At 38.9% G+C, this 21,667-nt stretch overlaps 1 protein-coding gene across 2 annotated transcripts; it reads right to left on the bottom strand.

Moving 5' to 3' along the window:
* Positions 1–323: 323 nt before the first annotated feature.
* Positions 324–10,612, bottom strand: TMEM126B (transmembrane protein 126B). 2 transcript variants are annotated; one of them, XM_023558519.2, is made up of 5 exons: positions 10,067–10,123; positions 5,910–6,031; positions 4,133–4,329; positions 2,772–2,883; positions 324–2,398 (listed from the first exon to the last, which is right to left on the bottom strand). In XM_023558519.2, exons 1-5 carry the CDS (start codon positions 10,106–10,108, stop codon positions 2,215–2,217), a joined length of 657 nt encoding a protein of 218 aa, XP_023414287.1. In that variant the 5' UTR covers positions 10,109–10,123; the 3' UTR covers positions 324–2,214. The 2 variants fall into 2 exon arrangements, with proteins under 2 accessions (XP_023414287.1, XP_003418576.1); XM_003418528.4 differs by having other exon boundaries at positions 330–2,398; positions 10,028–10,612.
* Between the last annotated feature and the right edge of the window lie 11,055 nt (positions 10,613–21,667).

Genomic DNA, 21,667 nt, shown 5'->3' with positions numbered 1-21,667 from the left:
AAAGGAGGAGATAACTAGAGACAGGGATATTAGGTGTCTCCACATAAAAAAACTCAACTTCTTCGACTCCAGTATGACCTCATGTTAACTAATTACATCTGCAAAGACAGTAAGAAATAGAGAATGTGGAGAATTTGATTTATTGATAATTTTTTTTAGGGCAGCATAGTCTAAAAGAAATATGAATTGTATATAATTTAAAATTTCCTAGTTACTCATTGCTATCGATTCTGACTCATAGCGACCCTATAGGACAGAGTAGAACTGCCCCATAGGGTTTCCAAGGAGTGGCTGGTGGATTCGAACTGCTGAACTTGGTTAGCAGGCAAACGCTTAACCACTGTACCACCGGGGCCCCAAATTTCCTAGTAGACGTATTAAAAAAGTTAAAGGAAACAGGTGAACTTAACATACCTTATTTAACTCCATGTATTTAGAATAGTTAACATTTCAATATGTATTACAAAAGGTTGATTATTAATGAAGATATTTCCATTGAATCTTCAAAACCTGCTGTGCATTTTATACTTGCAGCACATTTTAGACTAGCTACATTTCAAATCCTCACTGGCTGCATGTGGCTAGTGGGTACTATATTGGACAGCTCAGGTCCAGGGTATGACTATGGGAATAAATGCCTGAGGTAGTATAGAGTCCAAGGTGTTGCATCACCTACGTAGATACCAGAATCACCAAGAATGTATACAGTCACTACAAAGAACGTGGTAGACCTATGTGTAATGACTTGAAAGGTTTCCAAGACACATGGGGAAGTGAAAAATTAATTTCCAGAATATGCATAAATGATCTCATTTATGTAAAAACGAGTCTATATGAACACTTATCAGTATGTATATTCAATGAAAGAATAAGGAATGAGGCATGCTAACTTGACAGTGGTTACTTCTGGAGGATGGAGTAGAAATAAGATGTAGTAAGAGTAAAGAGAAAACTAAAGTCTTGCTCTATCTACTTCTGGATCATTTGAGTATCTCACAAGAAGATATACATGTACTCACTGTGTCATAATTTCTTAAGGAGTTAAAATATGAAAACGATCAGTCTAGTTATCTGACTTGGCTTCTGCCATCACCTGCCCTTTCCTCCTGAAAAGGTTTCGAGTATCATGAATTGTTCTGAGAACACAGAGCTAGACTGCTAGCTAGCCATTGTTTTGATTAGCAAGAGTGCATGTTTTTCAGCTCATGTTATCTGTGATGTCTTAAAGACCTTGTTAAGACTTCCACCTCTGCTTTGAATTGCTTGGGGCCTCAGAGGAGCAAGTCTAATCTCAAGGTGAATATGGTTAGGGCAGGGAGAAAAAGCTCTGAGGTTCCACTCTGTAACTTATTTGTATTGTCAGTGTTCGTTTCCTGAACTAGTATGTAGCTCAGGGATGACACGGTAGACTCTTAAGAAGCATACTGTGAGCTCTTTATTTAGATTTTAAGCTTCCTGAGGGGAGGGACTAATTCTTTATATCCCTGGTGCCTATCTTAATGCATGACAAATAGACTCTTGATAATTTTTTTTTAATAGTACAATAAAAACAATTTGTAGAAGCTAGAATCACAGAGTTACTATTAATGCATGACAAATGGACTCTTGATAATTTTTTTTTTTAATAGTACAATAAAAACAATTTGTAGAAGCTAGAATCACAGAGTTACTGTAGAGGAATGGGCTGTATGTCATTTCCATCCCTTGCTTTCCTATGAACTTCTAATTCCTTCAAAATTTAGCTCATAAGTCACTTTTTTTCTCCCATAGCCTCCCCTTCTGCCTAAGTAGTTAATAACCACATTCTCAATACCCCTACAAAATGATGTGTATACTTCTCAGCCCTCTCACACTATGTTTCTTATTCCTCTTCTATACTGTGAGTTCCTTCTGGGTAAAGACCATTTCTTATTGCATGTAACAAAGTGCTTGAGGCACAGCAGGTATTCAGTAAATGTTTGATGAATGAACTAATATACAAATGTATAGATCAGACCTTGAGGCCCCAAACTTATTTTTCATGTACAACAAGGAAACAAAGATGAAATTTAACATTTATTTATGGAATTACTGAATATTTATTGAGTACCTGCTACATACCAGGCAGAATGGACAGAAACAAGTTGCCTGTCCAGAGTTACTTTTAACTCAGCAATGCCTAAGTCCTCATAAATAAATCCATTCTGCTGATTTTAGCATCCATCCATTCGTTGGTTAATCTTCACGTACAGTCTTCTCCAGAGTACCTTCAAATACTGCATAATGCTGCAGACCATTAAATATTCCAATAAGCATTTGAAGGATTAGAGGAACTGCCATTGCTTTCACCTCTCTTTGACAAAGTAGCAGCCAATGAAATAAAACCTTTCCTTTTGGTGGCAGTGGAACAGTATGATGCCTAAAAAAGAAGAGGAGTTTTATCACTTTTCCTGGATATATATTCTACAAAAAGTTCGCTGAGTTCTCCTGAACTGACGATTAACACCACTCTAGGTGTATCATGTAGGTAGTAAAAAAGTTCAAAGTTAGCTATTTGAAATATTAAAACTATTATATTTTAGTTAAAATATGTTATTGATAGCTAATGAATAAAGGAGTTTATTAACCTAAAATAAAAAGAAAGAAGAAAGGAACAGAGAGAGCAAAGAAGGCAGGTAAGGAAGGGAAAAGAGAGAGGAAGTGGGAGAGGAGAGAGGAAAGAGGAGAAAGAGGCAGATGGGCATGGGGAAGTGAGAGAGAGACAGAGAGAAAGATGAACAGGACAGACTTACTTGACTGCCAGACGTCCATTTTTAGAAAAGGCCAAAGCACTGGGATATAAAACACCGCATACTAAGCCAACCAGTGTACTTCTCACAACACAATTCTCCTGGCTTATATTACCTGGAAAACAAAAAGTAAATTTGGTCTTCTTTTAAAACTCAGGTTAAGAATTATAATGACAGTCTTGTGCCGCATATAGTAGTTATCTGCATCGTCTTTAACCCCGGTTAAACAGCAAAAAGAATACTGGAAATTTAAAGTCTATGGTACATAATGGGCTAAATGCATCAAGTTTTTAGTATGTTTTTATTAGACTCTATCCTAAGGAGAATTACTTCTTAAATATTTGGTTGTTGCAAAAGCAATATGATAATGAAAGAATACTAAAGTAGCAGTCCAGACATCTGAATTCTAGATTAATACGTTTTATTGCCTGCTATGTGTCCAGCATGTGCTGGGTGCTAGGTGTCTACCAGGGAAGGAAAACAGTAAACAAATAGTTAAATAAGTAACTATAAGTGTGCACAGAGCACTGAAGGTTGTATAGAGAGTGTATCTAGAAACCTCACCTATACTGAGGGGATCAGAGAAGGTTTCCCTGAGGAAGAGATATTTAATCAGGGACCTGAAGAATGACAGGGGTCAAAGTCTCCATCAATTACTAGTTGTGAAACACAAGAGAAAGAGGTAGGAAATAACATTTATTAGAACCCCATAATTATGCCAGATAGTGTTAGGCATTTAATGCACAGCATCTCTTAATTCTCGACTACTGTGAGGAAGTACTATTAGTTCTCATTGACAGATAAGACAATTGAGGCTCAAAGATTAAGTGACTTGGCTAATGTCACAAAACTTAAGTGGTGGGAAGCAGAATGAGAAGCCACGTGTGTAGTACACCAAAACCTGCCCTTTTCCCAGTATGTTATGTTGCTTCTTAGTGTATTGGAACATGCTTGCTTGATTGTAAAAATCTGTTAAAAAAATGCACAATATTACTTGTCTTACCTGATCGGGAGGATTATTGTGAAGGTCAAGTAGGATAATATATGTTAAAGTATTTTGTAAGTGGTAAAGCAATATACAAATCTAAGTGATTATTATCAGCAGTAGGGACAGTATAGACAGTAAAACCTGTAAAAGCTGGAACCAGTGTAAGGCAGAAACCTGCCAGAGAAGGAAAACGAAAACAGTTTCCGCTAATAGAGAGGACAGAAAAGTGATAAGACTGCACCTTGTCAAAGGCAGAAAACTTTGAGATCTGGAAAAACAAGACAGTCCTATCAACTTCCAGCTCTCACAGGTTTCACTGTATTTAATAACTTTACTGAGACATAACCACATTAAACATTAGTAAATTTAAAATTACCTGAATACAAAGCATCAGTTACAAAGAGTTTGTAAGTAACTACAGTAGATAAAAACGGAAGTGTAGTCAATGATGCATATGTCTTCAAAGTGTCATGTTTAACCTTGAAGCAGTATCTGAAAATGAAGTTTGCCAACATTCCAGAGAAACCAGCTGTTGTTCCATAGAACAGTGATCCATATATATTTAAGCTCTTACTAAGAAAAATAAAACAGGAAAAATTAAATTCATCATAATATTCTCCTAGTGGTTGCATCTTTTTCTTGGTCATTTGTTATTACATATTTACTCAGTATTAAGTATATCTTGAGCGCTTATTATGTGAAAGGTATTTCCTAAGTGCTGAGAATGGGGCAGTGAACAAAAGAAGAAAAAAAGTTCCTGCCCTCATGGAGCCTGCATCCTAATGAGAAGATGTAACTCTCTTTCTGAGATTATTTAAGGTCATTCTGAAATGGAGCTTTCACGGAGGATAAGTTTGGGTCAACACATTGGTGACGTGGAGGTAAAATTCTCATCTTACGTGCAGGAGATCTGGGTTGGATTTACAGCCAACACACCTCCTGTTCAGGCACCATTCATCTGTCAGTAGAGACTTGTGTGTTGCTATGAAGCTGAAAAGCTTTCAGCAGAGCTTCCTAAGATGGACTAGGAAGAAAGGACTGGTGATCTACTTCTGAAAATCGGCCAGTGAAAACCCTGTGGGTCACAACGGTCCAATCTGTAACTGATCGTGGGAATGGCACAGGACCAGGACGCACTTCATTCAGTTGTGCAGTCACCGTGAGTCAGGGGCCGACTCCACGGCTGCGAACAACAAATACAGCCACAAGTAAATTCTGTTGTTGTTCTTGGTTACCGTCGATTCTGAGTCATGGCAACCCCATGCGTTACAGGTAGAACTGCCGCTCTACAGGGTTTTCTTGACTATAATATTTATTGAAGCAGATCGCAAGGCCTTTCTTCCATGGTGCTGCTGGATGGGTTCAAACCAGTAGTCAAGTGCGAACCAGGGACCTAAATAAGTTGTAACGTAGCCAAATTTTATGAGATGCTTAAATCCAAGGCTATTGCTCCTGCTTCTAACATAATTAATTTGCTTAAGATCATCAGAAGAAAAGCTATTCACATTTGGTTAGGCCTTCTAGAAAAGAGCTATTTCTTAGTGAGTCCAGATACATTTAAAATATTTTTTCCAGGATTTCTAAAACTTCATCCAAAGAGATCTGATAGACCTAGTTTTACTTTTTCTGACTCATACCTAAATTCAGAAACTTCTAAGATCTAGGATCAACTGTCACTTGATTTTATTTTTGAGCTTTATTAATTTAAAAGTCAAACTGGTATGTGAGTCTGTATGTTCATCACGGAATCTGTATTTCTTTTTTGCTGTACCCAGTACTAAGGCTGTGGTAATCAATCCAGAACTGATTTTAATTAATTAGAATTGATCAGGAGTTAAATATAAATACCTCCCCCCCAATGGTTTTCTCCTACTTTTAATTAAAAATATTTATTCCTCAAATAATGTTTCAACAATTTTTTTTGGAAATTTTTTAAGAAGCAAAAGAAATTATCCACAATTCCAGAGTTCTAACAAACCACTATTTTCATCTGTCCATGTTTCCCTCCAGTTCTTCTTTTTTAACAGTAACTTTCTTCATAGCCAACTCAAGGAAGTTAGCACTATAGGATCTTAGATGCTCCTCAGGAACAAGAGCAATACAGAAGATCGGTAAGTAGGTACTGATTTTTCAAGTCTGGGTGTGTCTCTTACTTTTCTTTTCTAAGATATTCAAATTTTTTTTCCATAATTTCAATGACCATTGGTCTTCTGAATTTTGCATCTTCTACAGAAGAAACGGGCTGACCATGAGTATATGTTGTCATCTGGGTGTCCTGGAAAACACAAAATTCCAAAACCATAATAGTCAACGATATTAGTATTAACTAAAACCTTACACATTTTACAGATTGATTAAAAAACATTCAGAGTCTAGTACTGTGACAATGATTATAAGGGTGGCTCAGGACCAGGCAGTGTTTCGTTCTGTTGGGCACAGCGCTGCTGTGAGTCGGAACCGATTCCACGGCACCTAACAACAACTTGACAGGAACTCTGTCACACGCTTTCACGCATTTATGTTAATGATTCACTTAACATTTACTGAGCTCTTATTCGCTGTTAGACATGGCTTTTTTTGATTCACACAATAACTTTGAGAATTTGGTAGGGTAATAATCCTCTACTCTTATAGATGAGAAAACTGAGGCTCAGAAAGGTTGAAGTGCATTAGGACTTAGTGTAGAGGGATCATTTACTGAAATACTGTTTTTTTTCCCTCCTTACAGGTTTTCCCTCTCCCCACTCCAAGTAGGTAGCCAGGCCCTTTATAGTTCTCCCTGCTCCAGGATTTTAGCTGGGGCATGACAAGGTGGAAATCAGTAGCTGCTTGTTGACAACTGTCTCTATCCTCTGACTCTCATGAAAGCTTGAGCTCATTTTGGAGATTATGTTGAGTTTCCTGGAGAGGCAGGGGAAAGCAGGGATTATTTTAGAGAGTAGTGAGAGAAAATCACAAAGAGGAATACTGCTCTAGGTTGGGAAGGGGCAGTGGATCATGGCTTAGATTATAGAAGCTGTACATCTAGCAACCTAGTTGCACCTGGGGCAGAAGCCTTTGCAGGAAATAGCTATGTGGCAGAACAGAGCCTGGATCCATGGCACTAGGATCCAGGGCTGCAAGGTTCCTGTGCCCCAAGTTTGATATGTGAATAGACAGTTGCCAACTTCAGGAGGCCATGAGGATGTGGCCAGTAGCATCTTTTAACAGAAAATGGTGAGGTTAAAAATAAAAAAAGAGCCTCAGAAAGGGGCTCTTATGAATGTTTTGCTCTGGGTTAGACTCTAGGACCTTTGTGAAAGTCCTAATAATATCTGTTAAATCTTCTACCACTCTGGCATTAGGGGATTCAAGAGTTGTGTTTAATTTCATTTAAATGAAGAAACATGACATTTTTAGCAAATCCTATAATATGCAAATGTTTACATATTATATCGGTAAATAGAAAGTCTCGATGCAAAATTCAGTGCTTTTTCCTCTCCCTATTTTTTCTTATATCCTCCATATCAGCCAATGAATAAATAAAAATCTACGGTCCATTCACAAATTTACATCAATCTACGTTTTAACAACTTTTATAGTCAAGGGCATATACTTAATCTCAAATTTCAGAAGTCCTGGGCAAGAGAATTAGAGTGGATTAGGCACAACAAGGAGTCCCTGGGTGGAGCAAATGGTTAAGATAACTGAAAGATTAATGGTTCAAACCCATCCAGAGATGCCTTAAAAGTAAGGCCTGGCGATCTGCTTCTGAAAGGTCACAGCCTTGAAAACCCGATGGACTGTAGCTGTACTCTGCATACATGGAGGTTCCATGAGCTGGAATCAACTGGATGGTAACTAACAAGCACAATGAGGAATCCCTGAGTGGTGCAAAAATGGTTAATGTGCTCAGCTGCTAACTGAAAGGCTGGCGATTCAAGTCCACCCAGACGTACCCCTGAAGAAAGGTTCGACAATGTACTTTAAAAAAATCAGACATTGAAAACCCTATGGAGCACAGTTCTACTCTGATACAGATGAGATTGCCATGAGTCAGAACTAAATGGACAGCAACTAGGCTGGATGCACAATGAGCACAGAAGATACGAAGTCAGTGGCTCTCAACCTTCAGTGGGGAGTTTGTTTGAAATGCAGTCTCTTGAGCTCCCTCTGGAGATAGATTCAATAGGAGTGGGGTGAGTCCTGGAAATCTGCATTAATAGCACCTCAAGTGCTTCTGATGCCAGTGGTCAATGGACACATTTTCAACATCACTAAAATACATGTTTGCTGAATGTGTGATCTGTTCCAACATCCTAACTACTGAAGGCCATCCATAGCATCAAAATGAAGGTATGGGCGCCTCTGAACGTTCTTACGGTTTTACACACTGAGTAATAATGGACCAGTTTCTTTCACTGTGGGAGCTATGGTGGTGCAGTGGTTAAGAGCTCAGGCTGCTAACCAAAAGGTCTTCAGTTCGAATTCACCAGCTGCTCCTTAGAAACCCTATGGGGTAGCCCTATTCTATTGTACAGGGTCACCATGAGTCAGAATCGACTTGACAGCAATGGGTTTTTTTTTTTTTTTTTTGGTTTATAGTTAAGATTTTGCCTCTCTCTGATATCCGAATTGAAAATGGAAAGGAAAAGATAGTAATGTCTACAAAAAACAAAACAAAACCTGTTGCCATCGAAATCGATTCCAACTCATAGCGACCCTATAGGACAGAGTAGAACTGCCCCATAGGGTTTCCAAGGAGCAGCTGGTGGATTTGAACTGCTAACCTTTTGGTTAGCAGCCAAACTCTTAGTATCCAACCTGTTTAATGTACTAGAAAGGCAAATGTCAGTACCGTGATGATTTACCAGACACCTTGGATACATTTTTGTTTTATTGTTGGCCACTGCATGGAAATTCTCCATCCCTTACAAAAAAACTTCAGGCAATACCTTACAACAATCTCCTATTCAGTTTATACGGCCAGCTCTGAACAGAGAAAAGAGATACCAAGATTATGATCCTAAAATACTGAAACAGAACAAATATTTATTGAGTGCCTAGTTCTTTGCAAGACATTGTCAATACAAAACATTGTCTTCATTACACTCGGGAAAGCAAAAAAAAAAATAGACCGGTAATTTTCAGAAAGACTTTTACAAGTATTGAAATGTAAAGATTTTGCTCTAATCAACATTTTATCTAAAAATGAGCTAGTCCAAGTCACTCAACTGGCCACCACACTTACACAAGTGCGCTTATGAGTCAGAATGACTCACAGCAACTGGGATAGTCCGCAATGCTTTTTACGGTTTTTGTAGTGCTTTTTATGTGTATTATTTCATCTGACCTTCAGAATTTTATTTAACATTCACTCATCATTTATGGAACACCTGGTATATGACAGACACCTGGATAATCAAATAATAGTCATGTCCTTAGGAGCCCACCAATAGCGGGAATCAGGACAAAAAAAGCAGACAATTAAAATGCAGAATGAGGTTGCCATAAACAATCAAACAAAAAAGGTCTACTTAACCTACCAAGGGCGAAGGTTTCCTGGAGGAAAGGTTATTTTGGCAAGGATCCCAGAATTGGGGGAGAGGGAAGGGTTAGGTCGGGAGAGAAGAATTGAGGGAGGTTAGTCTGGAGAAAAGGGGCAGGGACTATTCCAAAACCAAACCCACTGCAGTAGACAGGATTCAGACACATAGCACCCCTACAAGACGGAGTAAAACTGCCCCATAAGGTTTCCAAGGCTATGGTCTTCATGAAAAAAGACTACCACATCTTTCTCTTGCAGAGCTGCTGGTGGGTTCCAATCTCCAACCCTTAGATTAGCAGTCTACTGGTTAACGACTACACCACCAGGGTTAAAGGAAAGAAGGGTACAAAGGCCCAGAGGCAAGAGAAAACAAGCTGCAGACCATCAGGACTAGACTTTATGTCTTCCCTCCAAAGTCCCTGGGTGGGGAAAACAAACGGTTTGAAGTTCAAGGTGCCTCGGGAGAAAGGCCTGACAATCTACTTCTGAAAAATCTGCCATTGAAAATCCTATGGAACACAGCTCTACTCTGACAAATATGGGATTGTCACGTGTAGGAATCCATTCTATAGGCAGCTGGTTTACTGGTAGTCTCTCGGACTCTTTCCAATAGGAACTAGGAGCATAATTGGTTGCACCCTGCGTGGACTTGGAGCTGTTCTTGTTTTTCAAATCCCCTTTACGTGCATCATCTCAGGGGAGTCCCCAGAGTCACGACCCACACCACTCTGGATTTCCGCCTACCTTGGGCGCTTCCCCAGCTCCCACCGGCACCACACTTACATCCCCCAGCTGAGACCCAGCTGCCCGCCCGAGCGCCGCCATTTTGGCGGCTCACGTGACCCATGGGTGGACCCGGGCCCAGAACACCCTGGGCGGGAGGTGGTGCAGGCTCACGCCTCTTGCTCTCAGCCTGGGTCCGCCCCCACCCAGTCGAAAGCCGCGCCCTCCATGGCGTCTAGAATTTACGGCCACTCATTGGCTTCGATAGTGAGCCCGCCCTTCTGCTAGTCCCGCATTCCATCCCCGGCCCTTTGTCAGCCCGGTCGTGTTTTCTCCTCTTATCCTGAGGGGAGAGTGGAGTTAGCCGAACCTGTGCATGTTGCTGCCCGCCGTCCTCACTTCAGGAGCGCTCCATTAGCTGGGGTCGAGCTCTTTGCCCCTTTCAGTCTCTGAGGAAATTCGTTCCCTATGGCCTGGTCCTTGTGTTAAGGCTCCGGCTCCTCGGGCACCTCGTCTCTAGAACCCTCACCGGCCACCCGGGGCCGCCAGAGTACCCCTTACTAGCTTCCTCCCCTCGCAGCCGTCTGACTCTTTTCCCCGTTCTTTAGTCCCCTCACATTCCATTCTCTCGCCCCGCTTGGGAAGGAACCAGAGAGAAATTTGGCACCCCCCGCTCCCCTACTCCAGAAGACCCCCTTGTCAGCCGGTGTTTCGGGTTGGGGAGCGCTGTAAGGAGGCCAGGCGCTCTTTTGGGCACGCAGTATCTCCCAGACCAGCAACCCCCGACCCTCCAGACTCCATGTCTTAAAGCCAAATTCGAGAGTTATATAATATTTAGTGCTGCTGTTCCTCCTGCCTGAGGAAACACTTCATCGCGTGGAGGGTGCAGAACATTTCAGTGCTCTTCTATATAAGAACGGGGTGTGGGCCGGGGTGGCAGCGGTGGCAGAGAGATTTCTTCTCTCTCTCTCTTTTTTTTTTTTTTTGCAAAAGGAAGGTGGGTAGATTGGAAAAAGATTAAGAGAAAGAGTGGATGTGGAAGGCAAGCAGCTGAACTCTCATTTAGGAAATCGCGGACCGTTTGCATAGCTTATGCTTACATGCCTAATACAACTACAGCGTCTCTGAAAACACCTTTCGGGGGAAGGTTTGGCTTCTCCTGACGAACAGTCTGTGTTTTTCCTTGCCGGATAGGTAGCTGTTTGGATGCGAAGAGATGGCATGATGTGAATGACTCCAGTGTGAAGAAATCTGCTTCGCCAACTCATCCTGCATCAAGTGCCCATTGAGTAGCACTGTCACTTTAATGTCTCTATGCCAAGGGATTGCTTTCCTTCTTTTCAATCCTCTCGGTTAATACATGGGAGGATCAGAATCAGAGGGGCATTAAAGAACAAGCCGTGGGGGGCTTGCAGAGCACAGAAGAAAAAAATGAAAGTGACAGCAAGCTGGATCCTGTCTGACTGAGGGGGTGAGATCCGGAACTTCTGGTCCAGTAAACAGAAAGGGGCCTTCCAGTTTGTTCAGCCCCAGCGAACTGTTCAAACTCACCTACCTTTTTAGACACCAGTGTTTTTTTTTTTTTTGGCGGGGGAGGGAGACGGGTAAGGTTAAATTTCTCTATAAAGAATTGAGGGTCTTTATAATCAACTAGTTCATCTTTGAACTTGATCATGTATAGAATGAAACATCTGTCTAAATTTGGATTGTGCCTTAACTGAACTTAGTCATTGAACTTCCAAAATGTTGCTGCCTGAAGAGGAGTTTTAATAACATTTTCTATGTCTACAATACTTTTCTCAGTTTTTTAAATCAGAATAAATATTTTATAAATATCGGAAAACTTGAAAAACTCAGAAGTTATTTTTCTCTAAACCCTGTGGGCAGTGTCAAAAGTTTAACTGAGGAAAAAATACATTATTATTTTCTTTATGTGAAATAGAAGACTCAGCCTGGATTTCAAAACTGAACAGTGAAGTGGTTTGGAACAGTTACCTGGCTCTTGGCATAAATCCAGCTGGATCAAGCTGAGACGTGAAAAGATATCTTGAATCCTGTGGAAGTGGAAAGACCAAAGAATGCCAGTCAAGAGGAAAGGTGGGCTATGAGGCTTCCTCTATAATATTTGTTTCTTCCCTTTTTTGGCTCTGCTATTTATGATTTAAATTGTATTCCATTTGAGGGCAAAATTTTGGTTTGGGGAAATATCTATGGTAATGATTATTCAGTGGTACATCATTCAGTAATATTTTGCTAAAGAAAAAGTAAGTAGGACTATAGTATTTAATTTGGCGTCAATTCGGTGGTGACCAACAACAACATAGTATTTAATTATAGACGTTTGTGATTTTGTAAATCAGGCTGTCCAAATCACCATTTATAATAAGAATATATTCAGCGCCACAGATTTGGGATTTTTTTAGCTTGTTTTCTTAGATCGTTAAAAATTACTTTTAATCAATCTTTAAAAAACAAACAAACCGGTACAGTGGAGCTTTTCCCCATGGATTTAATATTTATCAAGCTAATTACATAGTTGCAAGAGATAGCAAAGTAATTTTGTTTGCCCTGAACAAACTTAGAAATTTACAATTTATCTTTTGATTTAAAAAATAAATTTCACATTTATTTATACTCTAATGTAAATCTTCACTTTTTGTAGTAAAGCACAACTTTGGTTAACTGTTGTATTTTTCTAGATACATGCCTTATCCAGTGGCATAATTGGCAAGTTACCCAAAAGAGGCAAACCCATAGCTTCTCCCTTCACCTCCTCCCAACAACTTTTATCACGGGGAATGAATCAATATCCAGTGGGTTTCTGAAGTATGGTCTATTATTGGTCAGACCCTGGGGATTCACATTAGCCTAGATCTACCCCAGGTTAAATTTGTACTTAAATTTCTTAGCGATACTACTTTCTTTTTTAAATGTGATATGGAAGATCAGATCAACTATAAAGAATTTTTCTCGAGAGTTTTCAATCAAAATTTATTTGAACACCCTTGAACTTTACTATACTGGGCTAGCATAGATCCAAATATTGGCCATTTGTTGGAGTTGCTACACTCTGAAACTGAAGTTCTCGGTGAACGGTAAATTTCCTGGATCCTGAGCCATTTTCTACCATTGTCAGTGACCAAAAGTAGTGCAACCTGGCCCTAAAACGTGTTTAATCTTTCTATCTGTGAGTTTGGAAGGTGTATTGAGGAAAATTGTAATCAGTGAGATGTTTCATCTGAGCTAGTACCTGTAGTGTTGGAAAATGATACATGAAACCTTGGCAATGCCTAGAACAGTTCTTTGTACACTGGAATTTAAGACTGGGATTGTCCCAGCTACCCTCAAATTCACCCTCACCTCCCCCACCCTGATACTATCACTGAGGGAAGTAGCCCCCTCTGAGATCTTGGAGCCACACCTGTGCACACTTGACACAGTTGGTTTATCTGGAATAAGAGTGGTTTTGTGAATGTAGCTAATAAACGATATGGCTCTTCAAGTCATTTAGTTTGCTCTGTCTTTAAATTCTTCCCACCTAAATTTATAGACACAAATTACTCTAGGCAGTGTCCGTTTTGGACTAGCTAATAATTGAATCAAATACATTGTGTGTGGGGTGTGTGTGTGAGAGAGAGAGAGAGAAGAGGGAGGAGAGAGCAAGAAAAGTGGGAGAAGAGAGGGGAGAAAGGGATAAAAGGGTAGATGGAAAGGAGGAGGAGGAAGGGTAATTGATGTTCTAGGTATAACTTACCAAGGGTGAACTTAAGGTTTCTAAACCCAATAGACGGCTTCTTAAAAGTTTCTATCTTTAAAGGAACTGTTCTAAAAATTGCCAAGTTATTGAAAATTATAATACTTTATGAGAAATAATTTAATGTTTATTCCCACCCTCCCTTCCTTCTTTCTTCTTTTTTCTCTTTTCTTCCCTTCCCTTCCCTCCGTCCTTTTCTTCCTTCTCTCTAACAATGAATTGATTATAATGGATCAAATTTTTTAGGTAATGAACAAGTTCTAATTAGCAAAATAAATATATATTTTGATTATACTAAAGTGTATGTATTATGTAATCTATTTTTCTGAACTGACCTAGTTTGAGAAACATTTTATTTTATTTTTAATATCTTAAGACTGTTAGTATTAAGGTACATATTAGAATACTATAGACAGCTAGCCAAACAAGGTATATTATATTTTTTAAGTGGCTAAGCTTACTATCTGTACTGTTTCTGTAAGTAAAAACAAATAAATTATGAAGTATGTTGTTGTTAGTTGCCACTGAGTCAGCTCTAACTCGTGGCAGCCCCATGTACAACAGAACAAAACATCGTCCAGACCTATGCCATGTTCACAATCACTGGTATGCTTGAGTGCCTTCCAATTTACAGGGCTCATCTTGCAGCATCATGCTGGACAATATTCTGTTGTGATCTATAGGATTTTCATTGAATAATTTTTGGAAGTAGATTGCCAGGCCTTTCTTCCTAGTCTGTCTTAATCTGGAAGCTCTGTTAAAACCCATCCATTATGGGTGACCCTGCTGGTATTTGAAATACCAGTGACATATCTTCCAGCATCATAGAAACCCACAAGCCACTACAGTATGACAAGCTGACAGATTATAAAGTACAGCCTAGGTTTGTTGTATAGAGAGCAGTGTCCACTGTCACATTGACTTTTTTTTTCTTTTCATTGTTAAATGCGGTAGATATGATGGAAGAGCTAGACTTACTGTAATTTTAAAGAATAATTATTCCCAGTGAGTCAAATGTTTATCATTATTGCAACATATTCTTATTAAATTATGAAATTTTCATAAGTCAGATTTTCGTTTGGTGTTTATTTTGTATATTGTCAATGTACATGATTGGTAACATGCAACCATGGTGGAAAGTGGGAATGGGTGTAACATCTTGGTAAGTCCATTCCCAGGTGCTTTTCTTGACTGCTCCTAGATGAGCTGAAACTGCTGTATCTCAACCTCCTATATTCACTGCTCTTTTCCTTTATGACATTACTTCCTGCTTCTCCCACTCCAATCTCTTCACATTTTTACAGATCTTAATTTTATCAACATGAGACTGTTCTGTTTCTCTGTTAGGTATTCTTCCCACTGCCCCCCCCCCCCAACATTTGTTTTACATTCATGATTCTGTTTTCTAAAGTGGTAACTTGATTTGCTTCCAACTGAACCTTTAGGATATCTTTGACCTATTCTGTGAAAATTGAGGGCCAATCCAAGATAGATCATATTACCACTCTCTGACATAATGCAAGATCATGGTATATTATGGGCTCTTTCCACAGGACTTCTTGAATTAATTTGATCTGATTTCATGTTGGATTAATGTAGGAAATAAAAGTTAATGATAGTTGTGTCTTTCCATGTTGTTTCAGTGGAAAGTTGTTTTCAAGATAAATGTACTTTAACAGAATTTTTCTGCACAATGCAATTGCCTTTTTGAACAGTTTTTCATTCTCCTTGTTATCATTAAATATGTGAAAGAAATCAATACTTCTAATGCTTTGAGATAGATTCTTATTTCATTTCTGTGTTGTTTTTAATTGTTCTATTAACTACCTTCTGAGCTTCATTTAAACTGGTATAAAAGCCTGCCTGCCATCATTCACTTAAATGACATACTGAAATTTCCTTTTCTTCTTCTTTATTTGCAACTGTTGTCTGTGATATAATGGTGTATGTATAAACTTATTTTTTTTAGCACGTACTGAAAGGTAAATGCCATTTTTTTAAAAAATAGTATTTTATTGTGTTTTTGGTGAATGTTTACACTGCAAATTAGGTTCCCATTTAACAATTTGCACACAGATTGTTCCATAACATTGGTTATATTTTTCATAATATGTCAACATTTTCATTATTTCTGTTCTGGTTGTTCTGTTTCTGGTAATATAGTTTCCTTGCCCCATTACCTTCTCATCTTTGCTTTCAAGTAATTGTTGACCATTTGGTCTCTTATAGATGATTTTTTCAAAAGGAGTATAGTAGTCATGGGTGATATTCTTTATTTTATGACCCAATCTGTTATTTACTTAAAAAGTGACTTCAGGGAATAGTTTTGGTTCAAGGTTGAAAGAGTATCTCAGGGCAGTAGTCTCAGGAAGTCCTTTAGTCTCAGCTGGTCCAGAAAGTCCAGACTTTTTAAGAATTTGAGGTCTGTTCCACAAACTGGCAAAGTAAGTATTTATATCCCCACTTTATAGAGAAGATAATTGAGGTTCAAAGATACTTACAAAATTTAGCATGGGCTTTGAAGTCAGACAAACTTGTTTGAATCTTAGCTCTGCTATTACTGGAAATTTAATTAAACTTTTTACATGTCAGTTTCCTTACTTGAAAAACAGTGATTATACCTCCTAACTTGTTCCTTTGATGAGGGAATTAAAATAATGTAAATGTACATAATATACTTGTTATGGATTGAATTATGTCCTCCAAAAATATGTGTTGTGAACCCTAACCTCTATGCCTGTGGTTATAATCCCATTTGAGAATGCATTGTCTTTGTTATGTTAATGAGGCAGGATTAGTGTAGGGTGTATCTTGAGTCAATGTCTTTTGAGATATAATAGAGATTAAACCAGTAAGAAGAGCAGAGAGGGGGAAGACTGATGCCAAGCCACATAGTGATCTCCAGGGAACCAGGAAACAAGCTGAAGAAATAAGGAACTTCCCCCAGAGCTTACACAGATAGAAAGCTTTCCCCTAGAGCCAGTGCCTGGAATTTGGACTTCTAGCCTCCTAAACTGTAAGAAAATAAATTTCTGTTTGTTAAAGCTACCCACTTGTGGTATTTCTGTTGTAGCAGTGCTAGAGAACTAAGATAGAATTTGGTGCCAGAAGAGGGGGGAGCTGCTGTAACATACCTAAAATGTGGACTTGGTTTTGGAATTGAGTAATGTGTACAGGAGGCTGAATGAGCTTTAAGATGCCTAATAGCAAAAGCCTAGATTGCTTTGAAGAGACTGTTGGTAGAATTGTGGACGTCAAAGGTAATTCAGGTAAGGACTTAAGAGGAAGTAAGGAATGCTATAGAGAAAGTCTCTGTCATCTTAGAGAATACATATGGTGGTAGCAACAGAATGTTGCTAGAAATATGGACATTACATGTGCTTCTGGTGAGGCTTTAAAAGAAAATGATGGATATGTGATTGGACAATGGAGGAAGGGCAGTGCTTTTTATGCAGTGGTAAAGAACTTGTCTGAATTATATTCAAATGTTTGGTAGAAGGTAGAACTCATAAATGATGAACTTGGGTATTTGGCTGATGAGATTTCTAAGCAAGATCTTAAAGGGGCTGTGTGGTTTCTCCTTGCAACTTATAGTAAAATGTGAGAGGAAAGAGATGGACTTAAAAATGAACTGTGTAAAATGAAAACAGAACTTAAAGATTTGGAAAATTCAGTCATACAAACTAAGGACATGTGTCCTAGAATGTTCACAAAGGACGTGGCTACGCAATCTTTTGTTAAAGAGGTTAAGCCTGTGACTAATGGATCTAACCAACTACCACAGCAGAAAACCTATCAGCTCAGACTGAAGGGGACAGAGAAAGAAAGGAAAGAACACTGTCTGCTTCTTGGAATTCTACAGGCAGGAAACAGACCAAAGGAGCTGTTGTCCTCCAAGAAAAGAAAAATACCATCCCTGGAGCAGCTTGGAGATCAGCAGAACTGTTGGAAAGAGCACAGGAAGCAGGGCCTTCTTGGTTTCAACGAGTGGGGCCATGGTCTCCTGGATCTTAAAGGGTGGGGCTACAGCATCCTAGGTTTCAAAGAGTTGGATCTTTGGTTATGGAGTGTGGGGCTGCTGTTAACATGTGCCAGGGTGATGGGGTGGCAATCCAAAGCTGAGGGGGTAGGGCTGCCATGCCCAAGGGACAGAAGGAGGGGCCTGCTGAGGCCAAAGGGGTGGAGTTGTTACTCAAATGGACTAGGAGAATGAGGCCATCTGAAGCCAAGGGAGCAGAGTTGCTATCCTAGAGGGCCTGGAAGGTGGAGCTGAAGCCCAGGGGTGAGGGGCCTCCACACAGAATTCAGAGGGCATGACCAACATCCAGAGTCTGGAGGTTGGGGCCATTGCACAGATGTTCCAAAGAATTAAGGATTATTTTCAAGCCTTTGGAGCTAATGTAAATCATTCTGCTGGGTTTGGACTTGCTTGGTGCCTGTTATCCCTTCCTTCCCTCCAGTTTTTCCTGTTTGCAGTGGAAATGCCTACCTTGTACCTGTTCCACCATTGTACTTTGGAAACAGATAACTTGTATCCTAGATTTCACAGGTTCACAGGTGAAGAAGAGTTTTTCCCCAGGATGGAATTTGCCTAAAGTCTCACCCATATTTGAGTTAGATGATTCAGAAGATGAGATTTTGGAGTTGATTTAAGACTTTTGGAATGTTGTGATGGGGTGAAATGTGTTTTGCATGTCACAGGGACATGAATTTTTGAGGGCCAAAGGGTGGAATGTTATGGATTAAATTATGTCTCCCAAAAATATGTGTTGTAAATCCTAACCTCTATGCCTGTGGTTATAATCACATTTGGGAATGGTTTGTCTTTGTTATGTTAATGAGTCAGGATTCGTGTAGGGTGAATCTTGAGTCCATCTCTTTTGAGATATAAAAGAGATTAAACAAGTGAGCAGAGCAGAGATGGGAGAAGATTAATGCCAAGCCATGTGGAGATCTCCAAGGAACCAGGAAACAAGTTGAAGAAACAGGGACCTTCCCCTAGAGCTGACACACAGAGAAAGCCTTCCCCTAGAGCCGGCACCCTGAATTCATACTTCTAGCCTCCTCAACTGTGAGAAAATAAATTTCTGTTTGTTAAAGCCACCCACTTGTGGCATTGCTGTTGTAGCAGCACTAGATAACTAATACCTAATACAGTGACTCGCATAGAATATGTATTCAGAGAATATTGGTTACTTTTCCACATGGTCTTGCAACTATTAAGTGGTGGAAATACAATTAATACCCAAGTCTGTCTGTCTACAAAGCTCCTGCTCTTTACCCTACCCCTCTTAGCTGCTAAGTTTAACTAGCAAGTTTCTTGTGGTGCTGGAACTAATGAGTTTCTTTCTCCTCGGTCCACTGTTCATTCTGCTGTTCAATGTTGCCTGTCTTAGATAAATCAGACTACTGTTATGGATCTTGTACATTACATATAAGATACATATAGGTGTCTGCAATTCAGAGATTATTGATTAAGTGTTGCACTTTTTAATTTTAGCTGTGTGAATAAAACAGGTAATGATTGCATTTCAAAACTGAGCCTTATAATCAGGCATAGGTTCTGCTCCTGTTTTTCTGCCATGCAGATGCTTGGATGTAAGGCTCTAGGATAGAAACACAGATGAGAGTCCTAGTAGCAGTTGTGGAAGTGGTAGAATGAGTGAAATGAACAGATTGGATTGAGATCTATAGCCAAGTAGTGTGTGTGAAACACAGAAGTGCATATGTAGTCAGCAACAGAGCCTACTCTTTGGGCTTTATTATGTATACCCCATCTTTTTTGTGTATACCGACTAAGGGGCCCTGATTTAACTGGTGTTGGCTCTAACAGCACAATGTAGTCACATAATTTCATATATAAGTAGATGTCATGTACATTTTCTTGTGATTTAACCGTGTAATTGGTACATCTCATGACCAAACAAGAACATACAATCATATTCTGTTTATTCCTTCTTCACTTAAAATTTTCTTTTATTATGTTTCCTGCACTTTGTGCCTTAGATTCTTTTTTGTAGTGTCCCCCCTAATTTAAATTTTCCTTTCATTACCTGGAAGTACTCCTTTTCTATCTCTAGATTTTATTAAATTCTTAAAGTAATTTTTTTTCAGATCACCCCAAGGGGGAAAATATGTATCTGAATTTATTGACTGCACCTGAGTGTATATTTTGTTCCTTTTGGATAAATTTTACCAAATTTTTGTTTGAATTTTCATGCCCAGCAGGCCAGTGTTATATCCAAATGCTTTTTCCATTTCATAAAACCTTATTGTTTTCCCAGCCAACAAAAATGAAAAGATTTAAGCACTGAATTTTCTCAGAGTGGCATGAGAAAAAGCAATTTTAAAACTCTGGCAACTTCTGTTAGGGAAAGAAAAAAATGTATATATATATATTACTAAATTATATATATATTTAGATTTAAAACCACCCCAAAGGCACCATCATGACCTTAGTTGAGGCAGTTACTGGAAATCGTGGAGTGATAGACTTGGTATTGGAAAATAGTAATCCAGGAGGCATAAAAGAACAGCCCTCTGGAGAGAGAAATAGAATAGTTTTTGAATTCAACTATTGACTAGTAACATTTTCTGAGGCAAGCAATAGACATAACACTAAAATTTTTTGTTAATTGAATTTATTTTACAGTTCCCATGTGCTGGAAAAGTGTGCAAATGATATGCTAATGACTTGATGCCATAATATGTGTGAAATGCTAAGTTTTTGGGAAGCTTCTTTAATCTTCCATTCATGATGGAATATTTGATCTTTCCTTTAGACCTATTATTAATTATTTTAATAGTAACTAATATACCCAAAACATTGGATTTTAAAATACTGAATTAAGGCATTCATATCTTTGCCAATGAATCAATCAATCCCTCACTATTCTAGAATAATATATTCCTTAAACTACAAGAATGCTCTTTTTATGTGCTTTTCTTAATATGTATTGCGTTACCATGTCAGTGATTATAAAATATTTTTTAGTATAAGGCTGAGATGCATACTTTTTTTTTTTTTTTAATTGAGGAAAGGGTACCTTTTCCTCAGCTACAATTCCTGCTCGGGAATTTTTGTAGCAGTCAATACATAAAGCCTCTGTATCCTCGATGTAGGTTGCTGTGTCAGAAAAGGATCATGAGTTTTACGCAGTCTCTTCTGTCCAGTCAGTCATTCTGAATTCCAACCAGTAAGCTTTCTGTACGGGTTCAATTTTTAGTAAGTTTCTCAAGGCTATTTCAAGATTATGGCCAAATCACCTCCATTATGAAACAACTCTCCTGACCCCATTTATTTTGGGATTTAAGATCAAGAGGAATGATGTATTAGAAGTCGAAAGTACTGTGAAAATAAATGATTAAACTTAAACTTTCAAAGACTGTGGGTAAGATTATATATCTCATTTCTTCTAATGACACCATGCTGCTGGTTGTTGAGGCCCTAACTGTATTTGGGTCAGATTCTGAGGCTTTCATATGGGGTTATCTATTGGGAGAATTATGACATCTTAATTATTGAAAGTGTTGGGAACAAACCTGTTAGGGTGTATTTTAGTTAAAATCCCTTACGGGAAATAAACAGACTTTTTGAGTGCCCGCCATATGCCAGGCGCTGTGCTAGGTACATGTTTTTCAGTGACAGATGATATTCAGTCTTGGCCTTTATGATGCTTAAAATTTGCTAGGGAGACAGATGTAGAAATGGGCAATTTCAATGCTGTGTGGTGAAATTAACACAAAGTGTTTGCTGAAATGATATTTTCTTGCCTTAAACTATATCCGCCATGATTGTCTTAGTTATCTAGTGTTGCTGTATCAGAAATACCACAAGTGGGTGGCTTTAACAAAGTAAAATTAATTTTCTCACAGTTTAGGAGGCTAGAAGTCCAAATTCAGGATGC

Source organism: Loxodonta africana, chromosome 7 (genome assembly GCF_030014295.1).
Source record: "Loxodonta africana isolate mLoxAfr1 chromosome 7, mLoxAfr1.hap2, whole genome shotgun sequence".
Taxonomy (NCBI): Eukaryota; Metazoa; Chordata; class Mammalia; order Proboscidea; family Elephantidae; genus Loxodonta; species Loxodonta africana.
Note: the sequence above shows the minus strand (reverse complement) of the source record. Positions and strands in the feature narration are given on the sequence as shown.